General features: G+C 34.2%; 1 protein-coding gene across 1 annotated transcript in view; it reads right to left on the bottom strand.

Annotated features, from left to right (window-relative positions):
- Nucleotides 1-20,178, bottom strand: part of LOC143240401 (uncharacterized) — a 41,992-nt gene that overhangs the window by 8,066 nt on the left and 13,748 nt on the right. Inside the window, exons 3-4 of the mRNA XM_076482752.1 lie at nucleotides 14,667-14,858; nucleotides 2,674-2,883 (exon numbers count right to left, since the gene is read on the bottom strand). Of these exons, the coding sequence (XP_076338867.1) occupies nucleotides 2,674-2,883; nucleotides 14,667-14,858 (402 nt within the window). The remainder of the gene's footprint in view (nucleotides 1-2,673; nucleotides 2,884-14,666; nucleotides 14,859-20,178) is intronic.

The raw sequence follows: 20,178 nt of genomic DNA, 5'->3' as shown, positions 1-20,178 counted from the left end.
AAGAGAAATGGGCCAGTTGGTTTTGAATATCGGTGAGAACTAATGTAAAGTGATTCCAGAGCCAGTAGAGAGCTAAGTTAGTTGGTATAAATAGGACAATTCGAGTACTGCTTATCTTTTATGTGATCCAGGGCAAGAGAAATGGTGTATAATTCGGTAATGAACACAAAAATTGTAGAGGGGATTCTGTGCATAACAACAAACCTATGGTCTGTTTTTTTTATTATTTTTATTTTGAATTGGGGGATCTATAATAAAGAAATAATATTTTGGTGTCCACTGGTCCCACCCACCATGGAGTCCTACAAGGGATGCACTACACAAAAACACCAGCATTAGACACAATGTCCACAACACCAATTGAAAACGTCCAAAACTGGTACTTGGTTGACTCTAGCTCACATGCACCAGCTGAGTGACCTTGAGGGGCCACCCCAAGGTTGCTCATCTACAGGAATTCAAAGCCAAAATAGGGTATTAGGGTTTGACTCCTAAACCACCAGGATCCTTCCCTCCCTTTTAAGGGTCTCAACGCATGGTAAACACATGGGTGGATGTCTATATCACAGAGTAGGTAAACTTAAAGAACATAACCTTCTCTGAGAGGTCTCCTCACAACATACAGGAATCTACACCGAAAATTTTCTGTTATCATTTAGTTTTGGTAAAATACGTAACCACTTGACTGTCACACAACCATATGCACTATAAACGCTGTTTGTTCAGTAATGCCACTGAGGTGACTACAGCATGTAACTCTACCCTTTTCTATTGCATTTATTAATTCTGCAATATAAACAAAGATGGTCAGCTGTCAAAAGAAGTGATGATAAAACTTTTATTTAAAACAAATTGCAGATGAAACTGTACATAGATTACTGAACAGAAACTGTTATAATTTAAGAAATGTATAATGTTTTATTTACGAATGTAATCAGAAATAATTAAAAATAATCAACCAGCATAGTGAAAAAAAGAAAAACAGAAGAAATGAATAAAGCTGATCAATATCTTCAAACTTAATCAACTTGTTTTTATGTTGCAAAACACATATCATGTTTAGTGTATTTCAAATATTGAATTCTTCACACTGTCTTTTATTTATTTTATTAAAGAAATATATACTTCTTCATGGATAGATGATACTGAAACAAAACACTTATTTAACAAGCAGTATCCTTAGTATAGTTACTTTAAAAGAATCTTTAGAATTACAGAATAAACCTAATAAATGGCAAAAGTTTACAGAGTTAACAGTCAAAATCAGACACTTTAAAAAAAAGAATAAATAAGTTTCACTTGTACACAAAATTTTAGTTTAAGAAATATTAAATGTTTACTTAATGTGCTTAAGATAAATTACTAACATTAATACAATCCCAAATATCCATAATTGTTCTTGTTTCTCATAACCTCCAGTTCCTACATGTGAATTACTGTTTATATAATAATTATAAAACACGTGGTACTCATATTCTGATATCAAGCATGAAAACATAAGTTTCAGAAAACAAAGCAAAGCTATTAACCTAAAATTAACATTATTCAAGAATTGTTTATTTAACCTACATACTGTAATTAGTATGTCTGAAAAATTGTTCTATCAATCTCAACCTTTCATAGTCGTAGCTTAAACTTCAGATTATTAACCTAAAATCAACATTATTCAAGAATTGTTTATTTAACCTACATACTGTATTTAGTATGTCTGAAAAATTGTTCTATCAATCTCAACCTTTCATAGTCGTAGCTTAAACTTCAGATTATACCATTTTCAGGAAGTACCTGATAACATTCTTTTAAATAATGAATTGGCTTATTACATAACCATCTGTAATTATTCTAAAAAAAACCTTTTTGTTTCATTTTCATTTATTATTAGAAAAAACAGTCATACAAAATGCTTTAATACTGTAAGTTGATCTGATGCTAAATAAATATTGTGCTTCTATTTCTTAAAATGACAAATTATATTAATCATGAAGTCTTCTAAGTGTGTGGTATTATTTAGAATGTTTCCTTTGAGAAGTACACTATGTTTTATTAAAAACAAAAACTGAATGAATGACATTTTAAATAGTTGTAACAAAACTGAGTATTATAAACTTTGCTCTATTTTTAAATATATTTGTTTTTTACATATATAAATGAGCAAAACCACTTTGTACCTAAAGTAACTTGGCACTTAAATGGATTCTATAGCACATAGAAACCCCTTATCAAATTGTGAGTTTATGGGAGACACCTTAAAACAGGTGCTGTTAGTTCTTGTATTACATAAAATAATGGGCATAAAAAAGTGTAAAAGTTTGAATTTTGCTGTCTTATAGTAACATGTTTACATTATCAGTAACATGTTTACAATTATCCATTTTAAATACATGTATGTACAATACAACTGTATCAAGTAATTTACCTTCAAACAATACAAATCAATCACTGATAACCAGTATGTTTTGAAAGCAAAAACAATAGTTCAACATATTTAAATATACTGTTTCTGTGGACATTTCAAGAAAGTTTTGTTAGGTGCATTTACCTTTGACAGTCTGTGAATTAACCAAACTCTATATATTTTAAATATATACAGAGACTAGAAAATCACAAAATTATGTCTCAAGGTTTAAACTTCACTAAAGGTATGTTTTTTGATGAAAGACACTTGTCACAAACCCATTCGGCATATACTTCCACAGTGAGGAGGTGAAAGGCTGCATCTGTGAGCCCCGTGCATATCCGGTGAAACCAGAAGTTGCATCCACTCTCACAAAACACAGCCTGATCATTGTCATGAACTTCTTTGTGACATATTCCACATGGATAGATGGGTGGAGCATTTGGATTCTGAGGATTAAACACCATGGGTTGATCTGGTGGGTACATCTAGAACACACAAAATGTTGTAGAATATATATTTACACTTGTAGCATATGACACATATATTAACAAAAAATAAGATATATTAATATCACACACAAATACTACTGTAGTAGTCTGGTAAATATGATAGTTGTTTTCTGAAGGTCAAATCAGCGTTCTTGTGAACTGGGTAAAAATCAGATCTGATGATAGAATAAATATGTATAGAAGTTAAATTCTAATTTCATAAAACAATCAACAATTAACAGCTTATTCAATTTATTTAATGTTATGGTGTAAACATTTCAACATTAAAAAACCAAGTTTTAAATCACCATTTGGCATTCTTTTCACTTACTGTTTATACAAACTGTTCTAAAGATATATAAATGTGTTTGGATAATATAGCCCAGAGAAAGTAATGTATCTAGGATACATTCTAATTTAACTTTTTCTGAATTTCAAAACCATAATAGTACATTTTTGTATACATCTTTTTGTGTAGACACCTTTGTATACTGTCATAATGACAAAAATTACAGTTTACTAACACTGAAAATGTGTTTCTGACAGGTATTTCACTCACATACAAAGCAAATCTTGTTCAGTACTTTCCTCTATTTACAAAAAATATTTTAGCCAAAAGCCTTTCAATCCCATGCATCTCTCAATTCACGCCATGAAAATTATCATGTGGCAAATCTCTACCAATAGCAGTGCCACATGGTATTCTACTTATCACTTTGAGTTTACACAGAAACATAGGCATTGTTTGACAATTGGGAGAAAGGGTGAGAGGTGTTAGCAGAAATTAGTACCTGTCAAATACATTTTCAGCAAAGGAAAATTATAACTTCCAACACGGTAACTTACACTTCCATTCAACATACATGGCTAAAATCCAACACTGAATAAGTGGAGAAACCAGTGCAAGAGGAAAATAGAAGTATCTTTTTAAAGCATCGGAGAATGGGTGGAAAATTGTGAGAAGCACATCCAAACAGGAAAGAAGACAGTTGTACAGTGAATCTAACCACAATATATTATAGTTTAAGATGTGTCTCAATGTGGGTTGGGTGCAGTGGAATGTACAAGTAAATTACATCCAAAACTTAACATCTGGAAACCAACATCCATGCAGAGATAAAATGAGGAATAAACCACTGGTAAGTTAACTATAATTCAAACTCAACTACCAGGAGCCAACATCCATTCAGGTCTAGAATAAAGGTTCATACCACCTGCAATTCAACTGATTAGAGAGAGAAATCTCACTACCAATCTGTGAAATAACATCCATACATATCTCGCTCAAATCAAACAGAATGGAATCAACTCAAACACAGTAACGTCCGTGGCATAAAGATATTAATGGGTAGTGCAAGAAAAAAAAAGCAAAACAACCAACAAATGTGACACAAACTACGGAGTTTGCACTTCAGGAAAAATAAGTGAGGGACCATGAACTCCCTGAACACATGTATGAGGACTTATGTTGATTGGTTAAGCTCTTAAGTCCAAAACTCAACAGCTGGGAAATGAGATCCATGAGGGGGAAAAATAAGGTATCCCAATTAGCACAACACAAATGTGGACAATATGTTGATTGAGTTCAGCTCTGAATCCAAAAACTCAACTGCTTGGAACTGACTTCCTTGTGAGGAGTAGGATGAGAGATCCCATTCATTATGATGGCATACTTCAAAACTACAATAGCCTTTCAGACAAACCAGTGGAAGGATGAAGCATTCATAAGGAGGACATATTGTTATCTACACTAGGATGGCAGGGATGGGCAGCCATCCCCTTCTGCTTTACCAATTAAGTCCATGGTTAGTACAGTGCAGAAAAGGTATAGTTATGAAGCAAAGATATCTTAAGGAATAACTTATAAACAATCTTGTGGAACAACCAATGTCTAGTTTATGTGATTGTAATGAACAGTGTGAGGCATCACTAGAGATTTTAATGCCTCATATAATATATGTAATAAGAAGAAGTGTGATACACATGTATAAAACAATGATGATTATAGAACAAACAATGGCTCAAGAAAACATGTCAAGAAACTTTCAGATGCATGTTTAGTCTGTAATCAGTTGATGCTACGAAGGTCAGCAAAGGAGTTATGCAAATTATGGATGCTGCATTAAGGAGTGTAACCAGGAACAAACTTTGACAGCTTCACGATGTTACAGTATGGGATAAAGTTACAAAGGATTAATAGCTTAAATCTTCCTGAAATGGAAGCCAGCTGGTTCTTTGTTCAAATATCAATAACATGAATGTGAGTACAGATACAAGAGAAACATCTGATGATTCATTGTCTCTAGTTGTGACTGACAGATAATCAACATACAGAATTGACCAATTAAGTATCAGAACTACTTGCAGGTAGTTGTGCATAGTATTTGACAGACCATGAGGATACACAGGAAAAGTTGAATAAAACCTCAAGTAACAGCTGAAAAGTTGAAATCTCCCATAACAACAGAAGTTGTTTCCAGATTCTATGCAAGTTTTCTACACTATTTTAACACATCTACTGCTGTAATAAGACCATCAACTGTTTCTTGTCTTTGTAATTATTCTAATGCTATTATTATTAAGCATCAATTATCATATTTAGTATACAGTTAAATGAATATTTAGTAAAAGTGTTAATTACAGTAAAACGTTAATATATTTTAAAAGACGTGTTAGATGTAATTGTTAAGTATATGGAAAGTTAATAAAAGATGTTTTCATGAAATCTTAGTCTCTTTGTTTTAACTGTAAAGTCTCAAGTTAGTGTCTGTGTACTTCATTCATCCATTCCATCCTAACTTAAGATAAATAAATCTTGTAACATATAGTATTAGTCAAAGCTCCACCAGCTAAGCCAAACCAACCACTCAGCTTACCTAACATTACAGTGCAATTTGTGACCATGGAAATTAGGAAATTGATGTCAACATGGCTTTATTATGTGGGTTTCAGTACAATTCTAAGTGATTGAAGTATACCAGGACAGGCATCACTTGTTACAGAGTAAGACCCTATTCAAAATATGGAACGTGTTCTGAGAAATAATATATATACACATAACAAAAGAAACTTACCCAGTCACAGTCTCATTAAAAATAGTGAAGGTTGACAACAGGTGGAAGAAAGTACCTCAATGAGGAAGAAACAGCTACCAAAAAGCAGGTAAGGAAAGATGTAGTCCCAGTATTCAAATGATAAAGTATATTCAATTGACTATGTGGTTAAGATGCAAGTAAAAGGTAAGGTGTCTGAATGGGTGAAGACATTAGGAATTGATTAAAGGAAGCAGAAGCCAGTTGAACCACAAGCCCAACCCTATGGGTAGGAAAAGAAGGGATAAACAAACAATGAACAGAGGAGTGATGCAAGGAAAAGAAAGTGTAGAAAATGGAGTCAATGGAAAGAAACCTTGAAAGCAATAAAGCAACTTGGAGCATGTATGGCACAGAAAAGGTCCTTCAGATCTGACCAAAAATAAGGGTGGGAGATGGCAAGAAGTGATTTGGTTTGTTTGAATTTTGCACAAAGCTACACAAGGGTTTCTTTGCTAGCTGTCTCTTATTTAGCAGTGAAAGATTACAGGAAAAGCAGCTAGTGATCACCACCCACTGCCAACTCTTGGGCTACTCTTTTACCAACAAATAGTAGAATGAACAATCACATTATAATGCTCCCATACCATGCTTGATGGGATGTGGAATGGAACCAACTATCCTCAAATTGAGAGTCAAGTGCCCAAACCAACTGGTTGTGCAGAGCAGTCAAAATATGAAAATAATTAAAAGAATATTCTATGAGTCCCAAAGTATAAGGTTAGTAAAATCAATCCACAACAAAGAGAACATATCAAGTCAACCCCCCCCCCCAAAAAAAAACACACCCAAATTATAAGGTTAGTAAAATCAATTCACAACAAAAAGAACACATCAAGTCAACCCCCCCCCCCCAAAAAAAACCCACCCAAAGTATAAGGTTAGTAAAATCAATCCACAACAAAGAGAACATATCAAGTCAAACCCCCCAAAAAAACAAACCACCAAAAGTATAAGGTTAGTAAAATCAATCCACAACAAAGAGAACATATCAAGTCAACCCCCCCAAAAAAACAAACCACCCAAAGTATAAGGTTAGTAAAATCAATTCACAACAAAAAGAACATAAGTCAAACCCCCCAAAAAAACAAACCACCCAAAGTATAAGGTTAGTAAAATCAATCCACAACAAAAAGAACACATCAAGTCAACCCCCCCAAAAAAACCCACCCAAAGTATAAGGTTAGTAAAATGAATCCACAACAAAGAGAACATAAAGTCAATCCCCCCCAAAAAAGAAACCACCAAAAGTATAAGGTTAGTAAAATCAATCCACAACAAAGAGAACATAAAGGCAATCCCCCCAAAAAAACAAACCACCAAAAGTATAAGGTTAGTAAAATCAATCCACAACAAAGAGAACATAAAGTCAATCCCCCAAAAAAACAAACCACCGAAAGTATAAGGTTAGTAAAATCAATCCACAACAAAGAGAACATAAAGTCAATCCCCCAAAAAAAACAAACCACCGAAAGTATAAGGTTAGTAAAATCAATCCACAACAAAAAGAACATAAAGTCAATCCCCCCAAAAAAACAAACCACCGAAAGTATAAGGTTAGTAAAATCAATCCACAACAAAGAGAGCATATCAAGTCAACCCCCCAAATAAAACAAACCACCGAAAGTATAAGGTTAGTAAAATCAATCCACAACAAAGAGAACATATCAAGTCAACCCCCAATCAAGAAGCAGAAGTGCTAGATACCTGGCAAAAGCTTTCACCTAGAGTATCGGCGATGCTCCGTGTATCAGTTACTTCCTGGCCACCGAGAGCAAGATAGACAGGGGACAGAATTATATTGCCCAATGACCTTTTGAATCTTGTTCCATATGACTTTGGAACCGGTGGTAGAACGTATGCTGGTTGTGAACTAAATCCAAGATTCCTTCTGGCTTTGACGTCTTACCCACAGGGAATGTGAGAGTGTGGGATATCGATGGAAAGTATCCCAGGCCCATTTTTGAGCCTTCCGTGCCAAGTGGCAGGCAGGATTCCATCACGGACAAGGATATTATGAAAAACGTGTCAAGGTTTTAAGAATACATTGAGCAGCTGCTTGTATAACACAGTCAGTTACTGCTGCCACACAGTCATCTATTGATGACTTACAGATGATGGCAGAATCAAGTTCTGCAAGAGCAGTGAAAGAGGGCCAGTTTGTGTGATCCAGCTTCCACTGGGGCATGCGGGTCAGGTGGCATCAACTATGGTCAGTTTCTCTCAAAATTATAGGAAAATGATCATTGCCTCATGGATTATTGTCAACCCTCCATGAAAAATGGAAGAATAGTGAAGGGGAGCAAATAGAGAAATCAATAACAATAGAGGACTGACTAAGTGCATGATAATAAGTAGAAGAACCAGTAATGAAAAGAGAAAGGTTGTGATCAGAGAGCATACGCTCTACAAAGTGACCCCTCCTATCAATATCAGCACTTCCCCAGAGGGGATGATGTCCATTAAAGACCCCCAGGATGAAAAAGGGAGACAGCAACTGTTCAATGAGGACATCAAGGTCTGATTGATCATATGTCTCTCCAGGCGACAGGTAGAAAGAACAAACAGTGATGGTATGACCCAAGGAAGCATGGATGGCTACGAACTGCAAGGGCATGTCTAGTGGTAAAGACACCCTGGGCACATGCTGATCAACCAACAGTGCCACCCCTCCATCACACAGCCTGTCATTTCTGTGCAAAGAAAACTGCTGAAAGGTGACTGTATTGGCTGGTTTCAGAAATTTTTCCATTGAGGAAAGTCATACAGGATGGTAGGAAGTAATCAGTATTTTGATGTCACCCAGATTAGAACATAAACCTCGCCAGTTCCATTGTATCAAGGTGGCCATTTTTATTTATGTGTAGGCAAATTGGATTGAGAACCCTTCTGTTTATGACCACATCTTTTTCCTTTACTATCTTTATTTGAGGGAGGTCTTTGTTGTAGGTAGTCAGAGTGAACTTAATGAGTGGAAGCTGGAAGTTATATTAGTTAGTTTAGATAACTAGTTGGAACCATTTATACTGGTATAATTTGTCTACTGTGCTACTAATTAGTGTTTAACTACTATAATTGGGACTGAAATGCCAACTTCAGCAGGTAGCGTTATCTTACCTTCTTCTTACAGTCACCTCCCCACAACTGTCTGCAGGCAATGAAGGGTGATATAGATGCGAGGCACTGTGAGCTTGAGCACCCACATGTCACTCTCCTAATTTCTATTTCTTTGATTATTTTATTATTTTTCATGTGAGACAGGTAAACAGAAGTTAAGACTGACAGATGGTGTATTCCGACCACACTGAGAGTCCTATTTCTGCAGTCACCTCCAAAACCTAAGGTACATTTTATATCCCACATTACAGCTTGTACCCTGGAGATCCTTTTTGATTGGTGCAGTGTTTGTGGTTTTTATTTGGGCATTCTTTTAGTTTCTAACAAATTTTATATATATATATGTATACACACACACACACACACAGAACATCTGATAGTTGTATCAGTATCAGATACAAAAGAATTTGTATACAACCTTAAGATATAACACTTTTCCAGAAAAATTACAACACTAGTAAATGGTAGTAACACTAGCAATTAGAAGTGAAAATACATGGATATTTCAAACATTAAATAATCATAGCAAAAGTAAAGTGAAAGTAACATTAGGTAAAAGAACCAGATCAAGAAAAAACTAGAAATGAAATCATAAATTTGGTCAGAAAAAATTACACTCAATAAAAAATTCAACAAACAATGTGTTCTTAGTCAGATGTACCTTTGATGTGTTAGAATAAACAATGTCATCAAAGATAAAACACACTATGGTGTATAAGCAATCTCCACAAAATATGAATGTCAGAATAATTATGCAGGGACATCAAATGGTAAAAAACTTATTTCATGTGTCTGGCTTATGATAAAAAAGATCCACTTGAGCCCCACAGTTGACTTGAAAAACAAAGCAAAATTATTCTAGACACTTGTTAAGGTTACTAGACGTCGTGAAAACACCACTTAGTACCTGTAATCTTCATAACTGAATCAAAGTTTTTTATCTCCACTAGTGACCAGAGAACTTGTGGCAAATGTGAATATGTTCAGTGCAACATAAAGTTTCAGCTGAGGTTATGCCCTGGTGAAGCACTACTGTGAATGAATGTGTAGAAGTCACTACTGAATCACATACTGTAATAAGTTATGAGATGTCTCACAGGTGCAATCAGGCCATACTTTGTACTAATAAAAGATAAAGTTATTCTGTCATACTACTAACAACAGAAATCATGTACTGCCAGGTAAAACGTTCTGATCTTAAAACTAAAGAACATCTATGGAATTGCTGCAACCCCTCAAATCACAACAATATATCCCTCTGGATACATAACAGTACAGTGACTAAAGAAAATAACCAATTTCATCTCAATGTTGTTCACAACCAGAGTTTTGTATTGATACCAGTGTTGACAACAGAAACTTCAACACCTGAAACCACCAGAAAATAATTGATAATTGATGTTTTTCACTAGACTGCCAATAATATTATATTGTTATTCTCTAAAATGAACTGTAACAATTAATTACTTCATGTATTAAATATACAAATTATCTGTTTATTTAGATAAATCTTGTGTCATGTTTTTAATGTTTTTGAATATCCAAGCTCATCATAATTACATGTAACAGGTTTTATTTTAGATTATGTTTCATTTTGGTGGAAACTTGGTATCCAGACTATGAGTGTCTGAATCATCCAAGTGTACAGTACTCTACTGATGACCACTACTATATATATATGTATATTTCTGTTAACCATGGACAGATTGAAATTAATATAGAGAGAAATTAATAATAACAAGTTGGCTACAAAAACTGGCTAAACTTGCTTACATAATGTTCGGAGTACATTTGCCTTTCTTGTCACAAGAGCTTAAGTATATATACACGTGAAATACACTGTACACACACTGTCTTAACCATTCCACCATGTTTTATATCTGAGAGGACTAACAGTGATATTGGTAACACACATACACTGAGAGATAATATGATCCTCTAGTCCTGTGATCAGAAAACAGTAATGAATGAACTGTACTCACAATCATTTATTTTTAGTTTTGAATAAGCATTATTCAAAGTTATCTTTCTTCTTTCAATACAGTCAAAGATTTACAATTATTCTGTGATATATTTTCTGTCAAACCTACTTTTATCTGGAATCTGTAGTCTTATATTAATGGGAAGCAAGTCCACAGAGTAATGAAGGGTTCCTGCCCACAAAAGTAGACTAGATTCCATGAATTTCTTTTAATGTATGCAATAATTGTTCATGATTTATCTATCAATTTAGTGATGAATTTCCAGGATTTTTATGTACATCACACACACACACACACACACACACAGTAAAAATACCCAAAATAGACTCAGTGAAATATACATTTATTCAAGTCAAAATTCTCCAAGGCAAATTAATACCAATATAAAAAAAATAGAATTTCAAAATAAGTCAATACCTACTAAGTAATGGAACATCAAATCATAATGTGATGTCTGACATTCTCACAGTAATTATTATTTATTTGAAACATGACAATAATAACAAACTGTTCACCCCTCAACTGATTAGATTCAGCATTATTTTATACGTTATATTCAGTTTTCAACTATTCTTCCAGATTGCTTATCACATTTATATTTAAAAACTTCAGAAAGTCACACAGTAACATTCCAGTCATTGTGGTGAACCCAAAGACACTCTCAGGTCATTGTTATAACTTCACAACAAACACATATCAAATACATTTTTTTTTATTCCCCTACTTTTTAGATTGCAATATACATATTATATATTTCATTGTTTTCGAAGCTGCCTGTCTTAGTGCATTAGATTCTACAGTTAATGATTTCATTTTTCTAACTAGATTCTGCCATCACAGATTTTAATCAGATTGTTTATGAAGGCAGTTACATCTTCTTGTAGTTCCTGCTTTTTAGCTTTAGTTTCACACAGTTGATCCTCCATGGCTTTCTGTTTTCTGGCTAAAAGTAGTACTTGAATTTTCTTTTTCTTATCTTCTAGATGTTGTCTGTATTTCTGTCTGGCTTCTGCTGCATTCACTAGGAGAGCTGGTGTTATTTTGAAATTAGACATACCATCAACCAGCTTCTGCTGCATTCACTAGGAGAGCTGGTGTTATTTTGAAATTAGACATACCATCAACCAGCTTCTGCTGCATTCACTAGGAGAGCTGGTGTTATTTTGAAATTAGACATACCATCAACCAGCTTCTGCTGCATTCACTAGGAGGGCTGGTGTTATTTTGAAATTAGACATACCATCAACCAAATAAATATTCTCTCCCACTTTTCTCTGAGCAACTAGAAAAACTTCTTGCAAATTCTCAACTAAACTTTATTTATTCAGAACCCCTGCTCCACACTGGTTTGTCCATGAGAAATAATTAATAGAAGTTTAAAAACTTCCCAAACTGTTGAACTCTGACATGTTATTTCATAATTATGTAAGAACGAATCCACTGACTCATTCTTTACTGGATCATGATCTCTAAAATAATGAGTCCGAACAAGATACAGTTCTTACACTGTGTATAAAGTCACAGTTTTCATCCTTGGTAATTTCATTTGTTCATTCATCCAGATGCTGTAGATAATCACCTTCTCTAACAGAATTTTGATGTTTGTATACATCTGGTTTATCAACAATTTTGTTAGGGTTCAAGCATATGTAAAGATAATCAGTGTTTTCTCAATCAAATATTTTACAACAATGTGTTCCTTATGTATCATACAGAACTGCATGACTGATAAGTCTTGAAACATCCTGAATGTTTTGTAATATAGACTGGGTTTTAAACTGAAGATCAATCTTCATGACTGCCAATGTCTTGCACATCTATTTTCAAGAGTTTTGTAACACTTGAGCTTGTATGTAAAATGTCATCTTTAATAAACCGTTTCATCAATTTCTTGATAAACTGTTCAAGGTGACCACTGAGAAGTGGTACCAGGGGATGTGAACTCTGAAATATCTCTAGAAATGGAGTCTTGGTATTCACTATGGTTTCAAAGAATGCCAGTCCAGCCATGATAAACTTATCTGACACTGTCTCTTTGACAGTAAGATACGACTAGTTAGAAAGTTGATTCTTCTTTCCTTGCATAGTTTTAACGTATTTGATTACATTTGGTCATATGTCAATAGCTCTTGCAGCAACGGGTCTATTCTCGAGCCAACGGTGACCACAAAACTGAAGTGGGAAGACTGAGGATCTAGTAATAGTTATCCATTCACTGCTGGATTATCTTTAAATAACCACTATAGAGCTTTAACTAGTTTAGCTGCACCAAACTGTGACATTTCACAACCATTTTTTAAAGAGTTGTGAACCATATGAAGGCCACAGTTTCCAATGTTTATTAATCCATGGGGTGTAGATTCTGACTCCTTTATTTTACCACATAGTGAAGAATACAGATTCCAGTTCACTGTTGGTCCATCAGTGGAAAATTGGATAATTTTTTTTTCATTACAATAAAACATACAGCAGATTCTCAGTCCTGCCACGACCAATGAAAGTAAAGGTAAAGTAATGTGATACAATGCAATCATCAACATGACCACACTAATATAAATGCCAAGTTGCTTCCTATTCAAGCTGCTGCTGTGGGATTCATTGAACATGGGTACAATTTTATTCACTGTTTCAAGTGTGTAGCCAAATGATTATGAAAGTGTAGACCAAGTCCAAGGCCTACAGGATAAGCACACTTGTCTTCACCACATGTGAATTTTTGAGTCATACCACTTTCAGGAAATATTTGTTTAAATGTTTCAGAAATGTTATTACAACTATTGTGGCTGAAACATACCCAGTATTTACTGACTTTTTTGTTAAAACATAAAATGTAATGACTTTCCATGACTTAAAAATACTCTTTTCAAATTCCATGATTTTTCAAATTTTCCAGTACTTGTGGGAAGCCTGCAATGTGGTAAACTAACATTTTGGACCACAGAACTTAATATTTCATAGTTTTCTGTACTCTTTGAAATCTCATGTAGTATGAGTTTAAAAATATTCACACTAAAAGAAATGGTATTTCTACAACTTAATTCATTAGGAAATGCTTGTAAATAAGAGTAGAAAATTCTCTCAGTACGTGGGACTAACAGAAATTCTCTCCCAAGCATCACGTTTTCATCAGTGCTGGAGAGGTTCTGTATCTCTCTGCTGGTGCTGTCATTGGAAGTCTGTTTGAAAGAGTTGAAACACATAACCAAATCTTGCCAATACTATGTCACTGAAGCTCCAATATCAACTACTCAGTTGACTTTATGATTACATTTTACAGTTGTGATACAATCATTTGTGAATTGCTAGCAAGAGCAGTATATACCACTAGAACACTGAATATAACCAAAAGTCAATACTGATCACTTGTCTTTCAGTAGAAACATCCAGTATATATATTAGAAATTATATCACAACTGTAAAATTTGGTCAGGTAATGTTCAATCATTAAAAAAACAAAACAGTTAAGATAACTTAAGTCTCTGTTATAACATAACAATAAAAATATTTTAACCTACAAAAGTTAGGTTAACAGTCTAAGTTATAAAATTGAAAAAGTAATTTTTTAAAGACTGAAATAAAACAAATTTACCTTTCCTGAACCCATTGGGACAGGTTTATTATGCATTGGTGGAGCCCCTAAAGAGTTCATAGCTGGCATATGTTGGTGTCCCATAGTGGCCATTGAAGAACATGTGTCATCAAATGGGTTACTTGCCACAATTGTATCACCAAACCCACTGATTGGAGGTGGAGGAACCAATTCAGGAAGGGTGGGACTAGCCTAAGAAATAAACAAACCACTTTGAGCAATGCACATAAATTTAAACTTTAACAGTTTTAACAAGCTGCCCAGTAAGAATAATATCCAAATCTTTAAAGGCAATTTTTGGATTGAACAGTAGGAAAAGTACAATCTGCCACGAGTGACAAAGCAAGTGAAACTTTAGAAACAGATGCAACTTTAATAAACAGAAAACAGAAGTAAGAGCCTGAAATCATTCAAGATGCATTTTACAAACTATCAAAAAATTACAGACACAAATACACCCCTAAGCTTGTATCTACACCTGTGAAAATACTTCCAAAGTTGTAACTGTTTTCATGAGGATAGTAGAAAACACAGTTGAGAACTCAGAATTTGATTTATCTGCTTCATCATCATGACTTGGTCACATCAAAGCAAAATGAATATATTGTGAGCAGGGCTATTCCTACTCCAAGAAAATCTACTTTTAATCTGGTAACACATCTGAAACTAAACCTTTTAATTATTTTTGTTAATGTGAGCTATATTCTATGCAAGTTTTACAGTATTATATACATAAACAAAATTTCTCATACATGTTAAATAATATTTATTATTTTTATTATAAACTATATTCATCATTTTTATTTATTATGTTTTTTTATTGCAACTATATTCTATGTTATATAACTGAGATATGTTTTAAAATTTTGAACACAATCACAAGGCAGAGCTACAGAAGTCTACATCTGGCTCTGATACTTCTGGCCAGGTGCACCAGCACACAACAGCAGCATACTGTACAGAATCAATTAAACATAAGGATACATATCCTTGTCAAATGCACATCACTAAAAAACTTGTTAATTTTATTGTCGTTACACTGCAACCCTTCTCATGGTGAAGTCAAAATATTTTCAAGACCTAACATCAGTCAGGGATTCTTGGTACATTCTTCTCACTCTGCAAGCAGCTGTCCACAAAACTGATCAAGAGCAGATTTTATGAAGCCCAATGAAATGTCATCTCTCTACTGTAACTTGTACTCAACATCAATGTCACTGCAGAAATATTCATGGCCTTCTTGGAGTCACTGGTCATTTTATTCTTGACTGAAAAATGCAGAGAGTCATGCTGGCACATTGGCATTTCAAGAAGTATCACACATCTGATAACACTGCAGCTCAATATGGTGAAATAAATATTTTTAATAACAACAACATGTTATGTGATGTATGATGAAGCATCCAACATGATCAAGGCTTTCTGACTACTTAGGCTGGAACTACAAATACTACTCAGTGTAAGAGATGGATGAATCTAAACCAGCAGACAATTTATCCAAAATAACTTCTTAAACATAAGCCATGTTTTTCCCATATACAACAGCTTGTGGTCAGGGATGACATGAAAGAAGCCAGACCACTATTGGAAGTAATTTACAAACCATCAGCTGTCACTCAAGAACCAGTGTAAGTGATCTAAATAAGAGAAAGGCCAGTTCAGTCAGTAACACCAACATGGCGGAACTTAGAAATTATGTCTTTACTGAAGTTCACTAAACTAGATACTGGTACATTTCAACTTAGTTTTCTTGATCAAACCATGCTTTTAGATTGGATAACAATACTGACACCTTTTGAAGACTTCACCCAGGGTCAGAACATTGTTACCTCCAGTTACATGTAGTGGCATGAAATTACTGACTGATAACTAAGACTGACAGCACAGAATCCAGATATAATTTCAATCTTGTCTTGGCACTGAGGAAATTTGTTCCCACCCAAATTACTCAGTATGAACAATAAAGTGTCTTTGCTTGGTTGCAACATATTTAAATTTGACTGGTATTTCACTAAACTTGTGTTCTATGAATCCAATCAAAAGCTCCTTCAGTCAGAAGTCATTAAACTTTCAACAAATAATCCTACGACCATGGAACAAAAACAGAATTGTAATGGGTATATGTGACATTGGATGACGTTTTGAATTCCTCACAGACCCAGTGTACACATCAATATTTGAGTAAAATAGAAGTAAACTGTTGGTATTAACTTCACTCTGCTTATATTTTTCTTCTGTTGTTTGTGAGTGAATGATGAATATTTAGTGAGAGTAACAGTAAATATGCATTTATGTTTTTGCAGTAAATATATGAATTACATTGTATAAATTGTTATTTGATGTGGCATGTGTATATTTTTGATCAGTTAGAGATTTATTTTTATATCAATAACAAAATATTCACCTGCTGTTATGTGATGGTAAGTTAAATTATTGTATTTAAGTTAATTGGTGAGATATTTTTAAATTGTATTTATCCTTCTAGCTTGTCAGAATGTCAGCTCAACCAGCAAAGAAACAAAAACATTCAAATGGAAGGAGTAGCAGCAGAAATTTTCTAGAATCGTGGACTGAAAGATTTGGCATGATTAATAAGTGTGATAAAGCATTATACATCTTGTGTTCTGAAACAGAGGTCAGCAAACTACGACTTGTGAGCCAAATCTAGTCCACCGACTTCATTGAACATGTGACGTTGCATACAGAAATTCTTTGTTTTCTTTATCTATCTTTGGTTAGTGAACAATAAATTTCAGGATAACAAAAATAGAGCAAAAGTCTCTTTTTGCAGTGGCCTCAAATAAATCAATGTTTTAACTCTTTACTGCATGCCATGTTTTACACGGCACATTACGATTTTTATGTCATTAAATGCTAACTAATGTGTTTTTTGTCGTAAGCTGCATACTGGGCTGCTAGTAGAACAAAACAAGCAGGTTAGTATCATCAAACATTGTCTGAGGCATGTTAACAAGTTCTGAACTCATTCAGTGTTTGCTACATTTTGTCCGTGTCAATGCTGCTCGAACAACCTCTGTTATATTGTCTTGTTTCATGCATTTGTGGACTATTTAGTGGTAAGTAACAATATTATTAGCTGAATAAGAGTTGTGACATAGTTTTCATAAACAAAATAAAGTTTAGGAACAATCTTATATATTGTACTACAATATTCACTCAGTCATCATATCACAGCACCCGACATATGAACAATCTTATATATTGTACTACAATATTCACTCAGTCATCATATCACAGCACCCGACATATGAACAATCTTATATATTGTACTACAATATTCACTCAGTCATCATATCACAGCACCCGACATGTTTATGTATTTGTAGTAAATGAGCAGGGTTATTTAAAACTGCACTAATTTTGTTGCTAGCCAGTGGACAGATATATGGCAGCAGTTTCATGGTACTTTTCATGTGTTATGGTTGCACTCAATAAAGAAAGTACAGTATATTTAATTGATTTTAACATCCATAACTTCTATAAAGTACTCTCCTTGTAAAATGTGGTTGGCTGCATCTATTGGTAAGTTCAAAATACTATATGATTGCAATTTTTTTAATGTTGTGAACCACTTCATAATTATTTCCTATATGAAACTATTTTGTTACTGTTTCTGATAAGAAGTATTTTTAGTTACTATTTTTTAAAGTAGTCAATTATTTTGTTCAAAAAACTTTTTGCAAAACTGCTTTAATAATTTTTTCTAATTTACATATATCTTGTTACATATATCTTGTGCTTGCAGTTATCCATCATTCATAACGTCACACGAGAAAAGGCAAAAAATTTACTCGGAATCTCGCGTCTTTATAGAGCATTGGAGAGTGGAATATTCTGCAACTAAAAAAACAAAGCATTGTGCGTAATATCCAGTGAGGCTATTGTAGTGTTAAAGGAATATAATATATGTAGGTATTACCAAACAAACCATTCATCTCACTATTCTCATCTTACAGGAAAGTTACATCATGAAAAATATGAAGCCTTGAAACAGGGTATTTTATTACAACAGTCGTTTTTCACTAGGATAAATAATAACAATGAAGCTGCAACTAAAGCTAGTTTGAGAGTATCTCATTTGTTAGCTAAGAAAAGAAAACCATTTACTGATGGTGAATTAATTAAATCTTGTATGATAGCAACAGCTGAAGAAATAGACTTATTCAAGAATATTAGTCTTTCTGCAAAAACAATAACTAGGAGAGTCAGAGACATAGAAGACAACATCCTGTGTCAATTAAACAATAAAGCACGACATTTTCAGTGGTTTTCTCTAGCTCTTGATGAATTAACAGATGTGTCTGACAATTCTGTGTTACTACTGTTAATTTGTGGAATTAATGCTAATTTTGAAGTGATGGAAGAACTAGCTTCAGTGAGCAGCATGCACGGAAGAACTAGCTTCAGTGAGGAACATGCACGGAAGAACTAGCTTCAGTGAGCAACATGCACGGAAGAACTAGCTTCAGTGAGGAACATGCACGGAAGAACTAGCTTCAGTGAGCAGCATGCACAGAAGAACTAGCTTCAGTGAGGAACATGCACGGAAGAACTAGCTTCAGTGAGCAGCATGCACAGAAGAACTAGCTTCAGTGAGCAGCATGCATGGAAGAACTACTGGTGAAGACATTTTCAAAGTGGTGGTAAAAACATTCACAAAACTGTTTGGTTTAAAAACATCAAAAGTCTAATACAACTGATAGTGGAAAAAATATGTGGTGTAGGAAAGGGTTGTATGAAACCTATAGTGTTTCACTGGATCATTCATCAGCAGGCACTTTGTAGAAAACACTTAGATCTGTCATGTATAGTGTTTCACTGGATCATTCATCAGCAGGCACTTTGTAGAAAACACTTAGATCTGTCATGTATAGTGTTTCACTGGATCATTCATCAGCAGGCACTTTGTAGAAAACACTTAGATCTGTCATATATAGTGTTTCACTGGATCATTCATCAGCAGGCACTTTGTAGAAAACATTTAGATCTGTCATGTCTGATAGAACCAGTCATATCAACAGTGAATTTTATTCAATTGCATGCACTCCATCATCACCAGTTTTAAACATTTTTGGAAGAAACAGAAACTGAACATAGTGATTTGCCGTACCACACTGCTGTAAGATGACTCAGTTGTGGTAAAGTTTCCTCATGATGTTTTTGAACTTTGGATAGAGATTGACAGTTTTTTGAATGAGAAAAGTCATGCTCAGCTGGTACTTGCAAATGGCGAATGGTTGTAGAAATTGGCATTCTTGGCTGACTTAATGATGCACCTTAACGAGTTCAATCTTAGATTCCAAGGCAATTGTGAACTTATATGCAACATATACTCTGCAGTGAAAGCTTTTCAACATAAATTAATCTTTTTTCACTCCCAGCTAGTGATAACTTCAACCACTTTCCCTGCTGTGAAAAATACAACCAAGAATCAAATTCTCTATTTCCTTTTGAATTCACTCAAGACATTCTCACTAGTCTGAAACTACAG

The sequence above is a fragment of the Tachypleus tridentatus genome, chromosome 13, assembly GCF_004210375.1.
Source record: "Tachypleus tridentatus isolate NWPU-2018 chromosome 13, ASM421037v1, whole genome shotgun sequence".
NCBI classification, from domain to species: domain Eukaryota; kingdom Metazoa; phylum Arthropoda; class Merostomata; order Xiphosura; family Limulidae; genus Tachypleus; species Tachypleus tridentatus.
The sequence above is the reverse complement of the archived record's forward strand: the minus strand, read 5'-3'. Positions and strand labels throughout refer to the sequence as shown.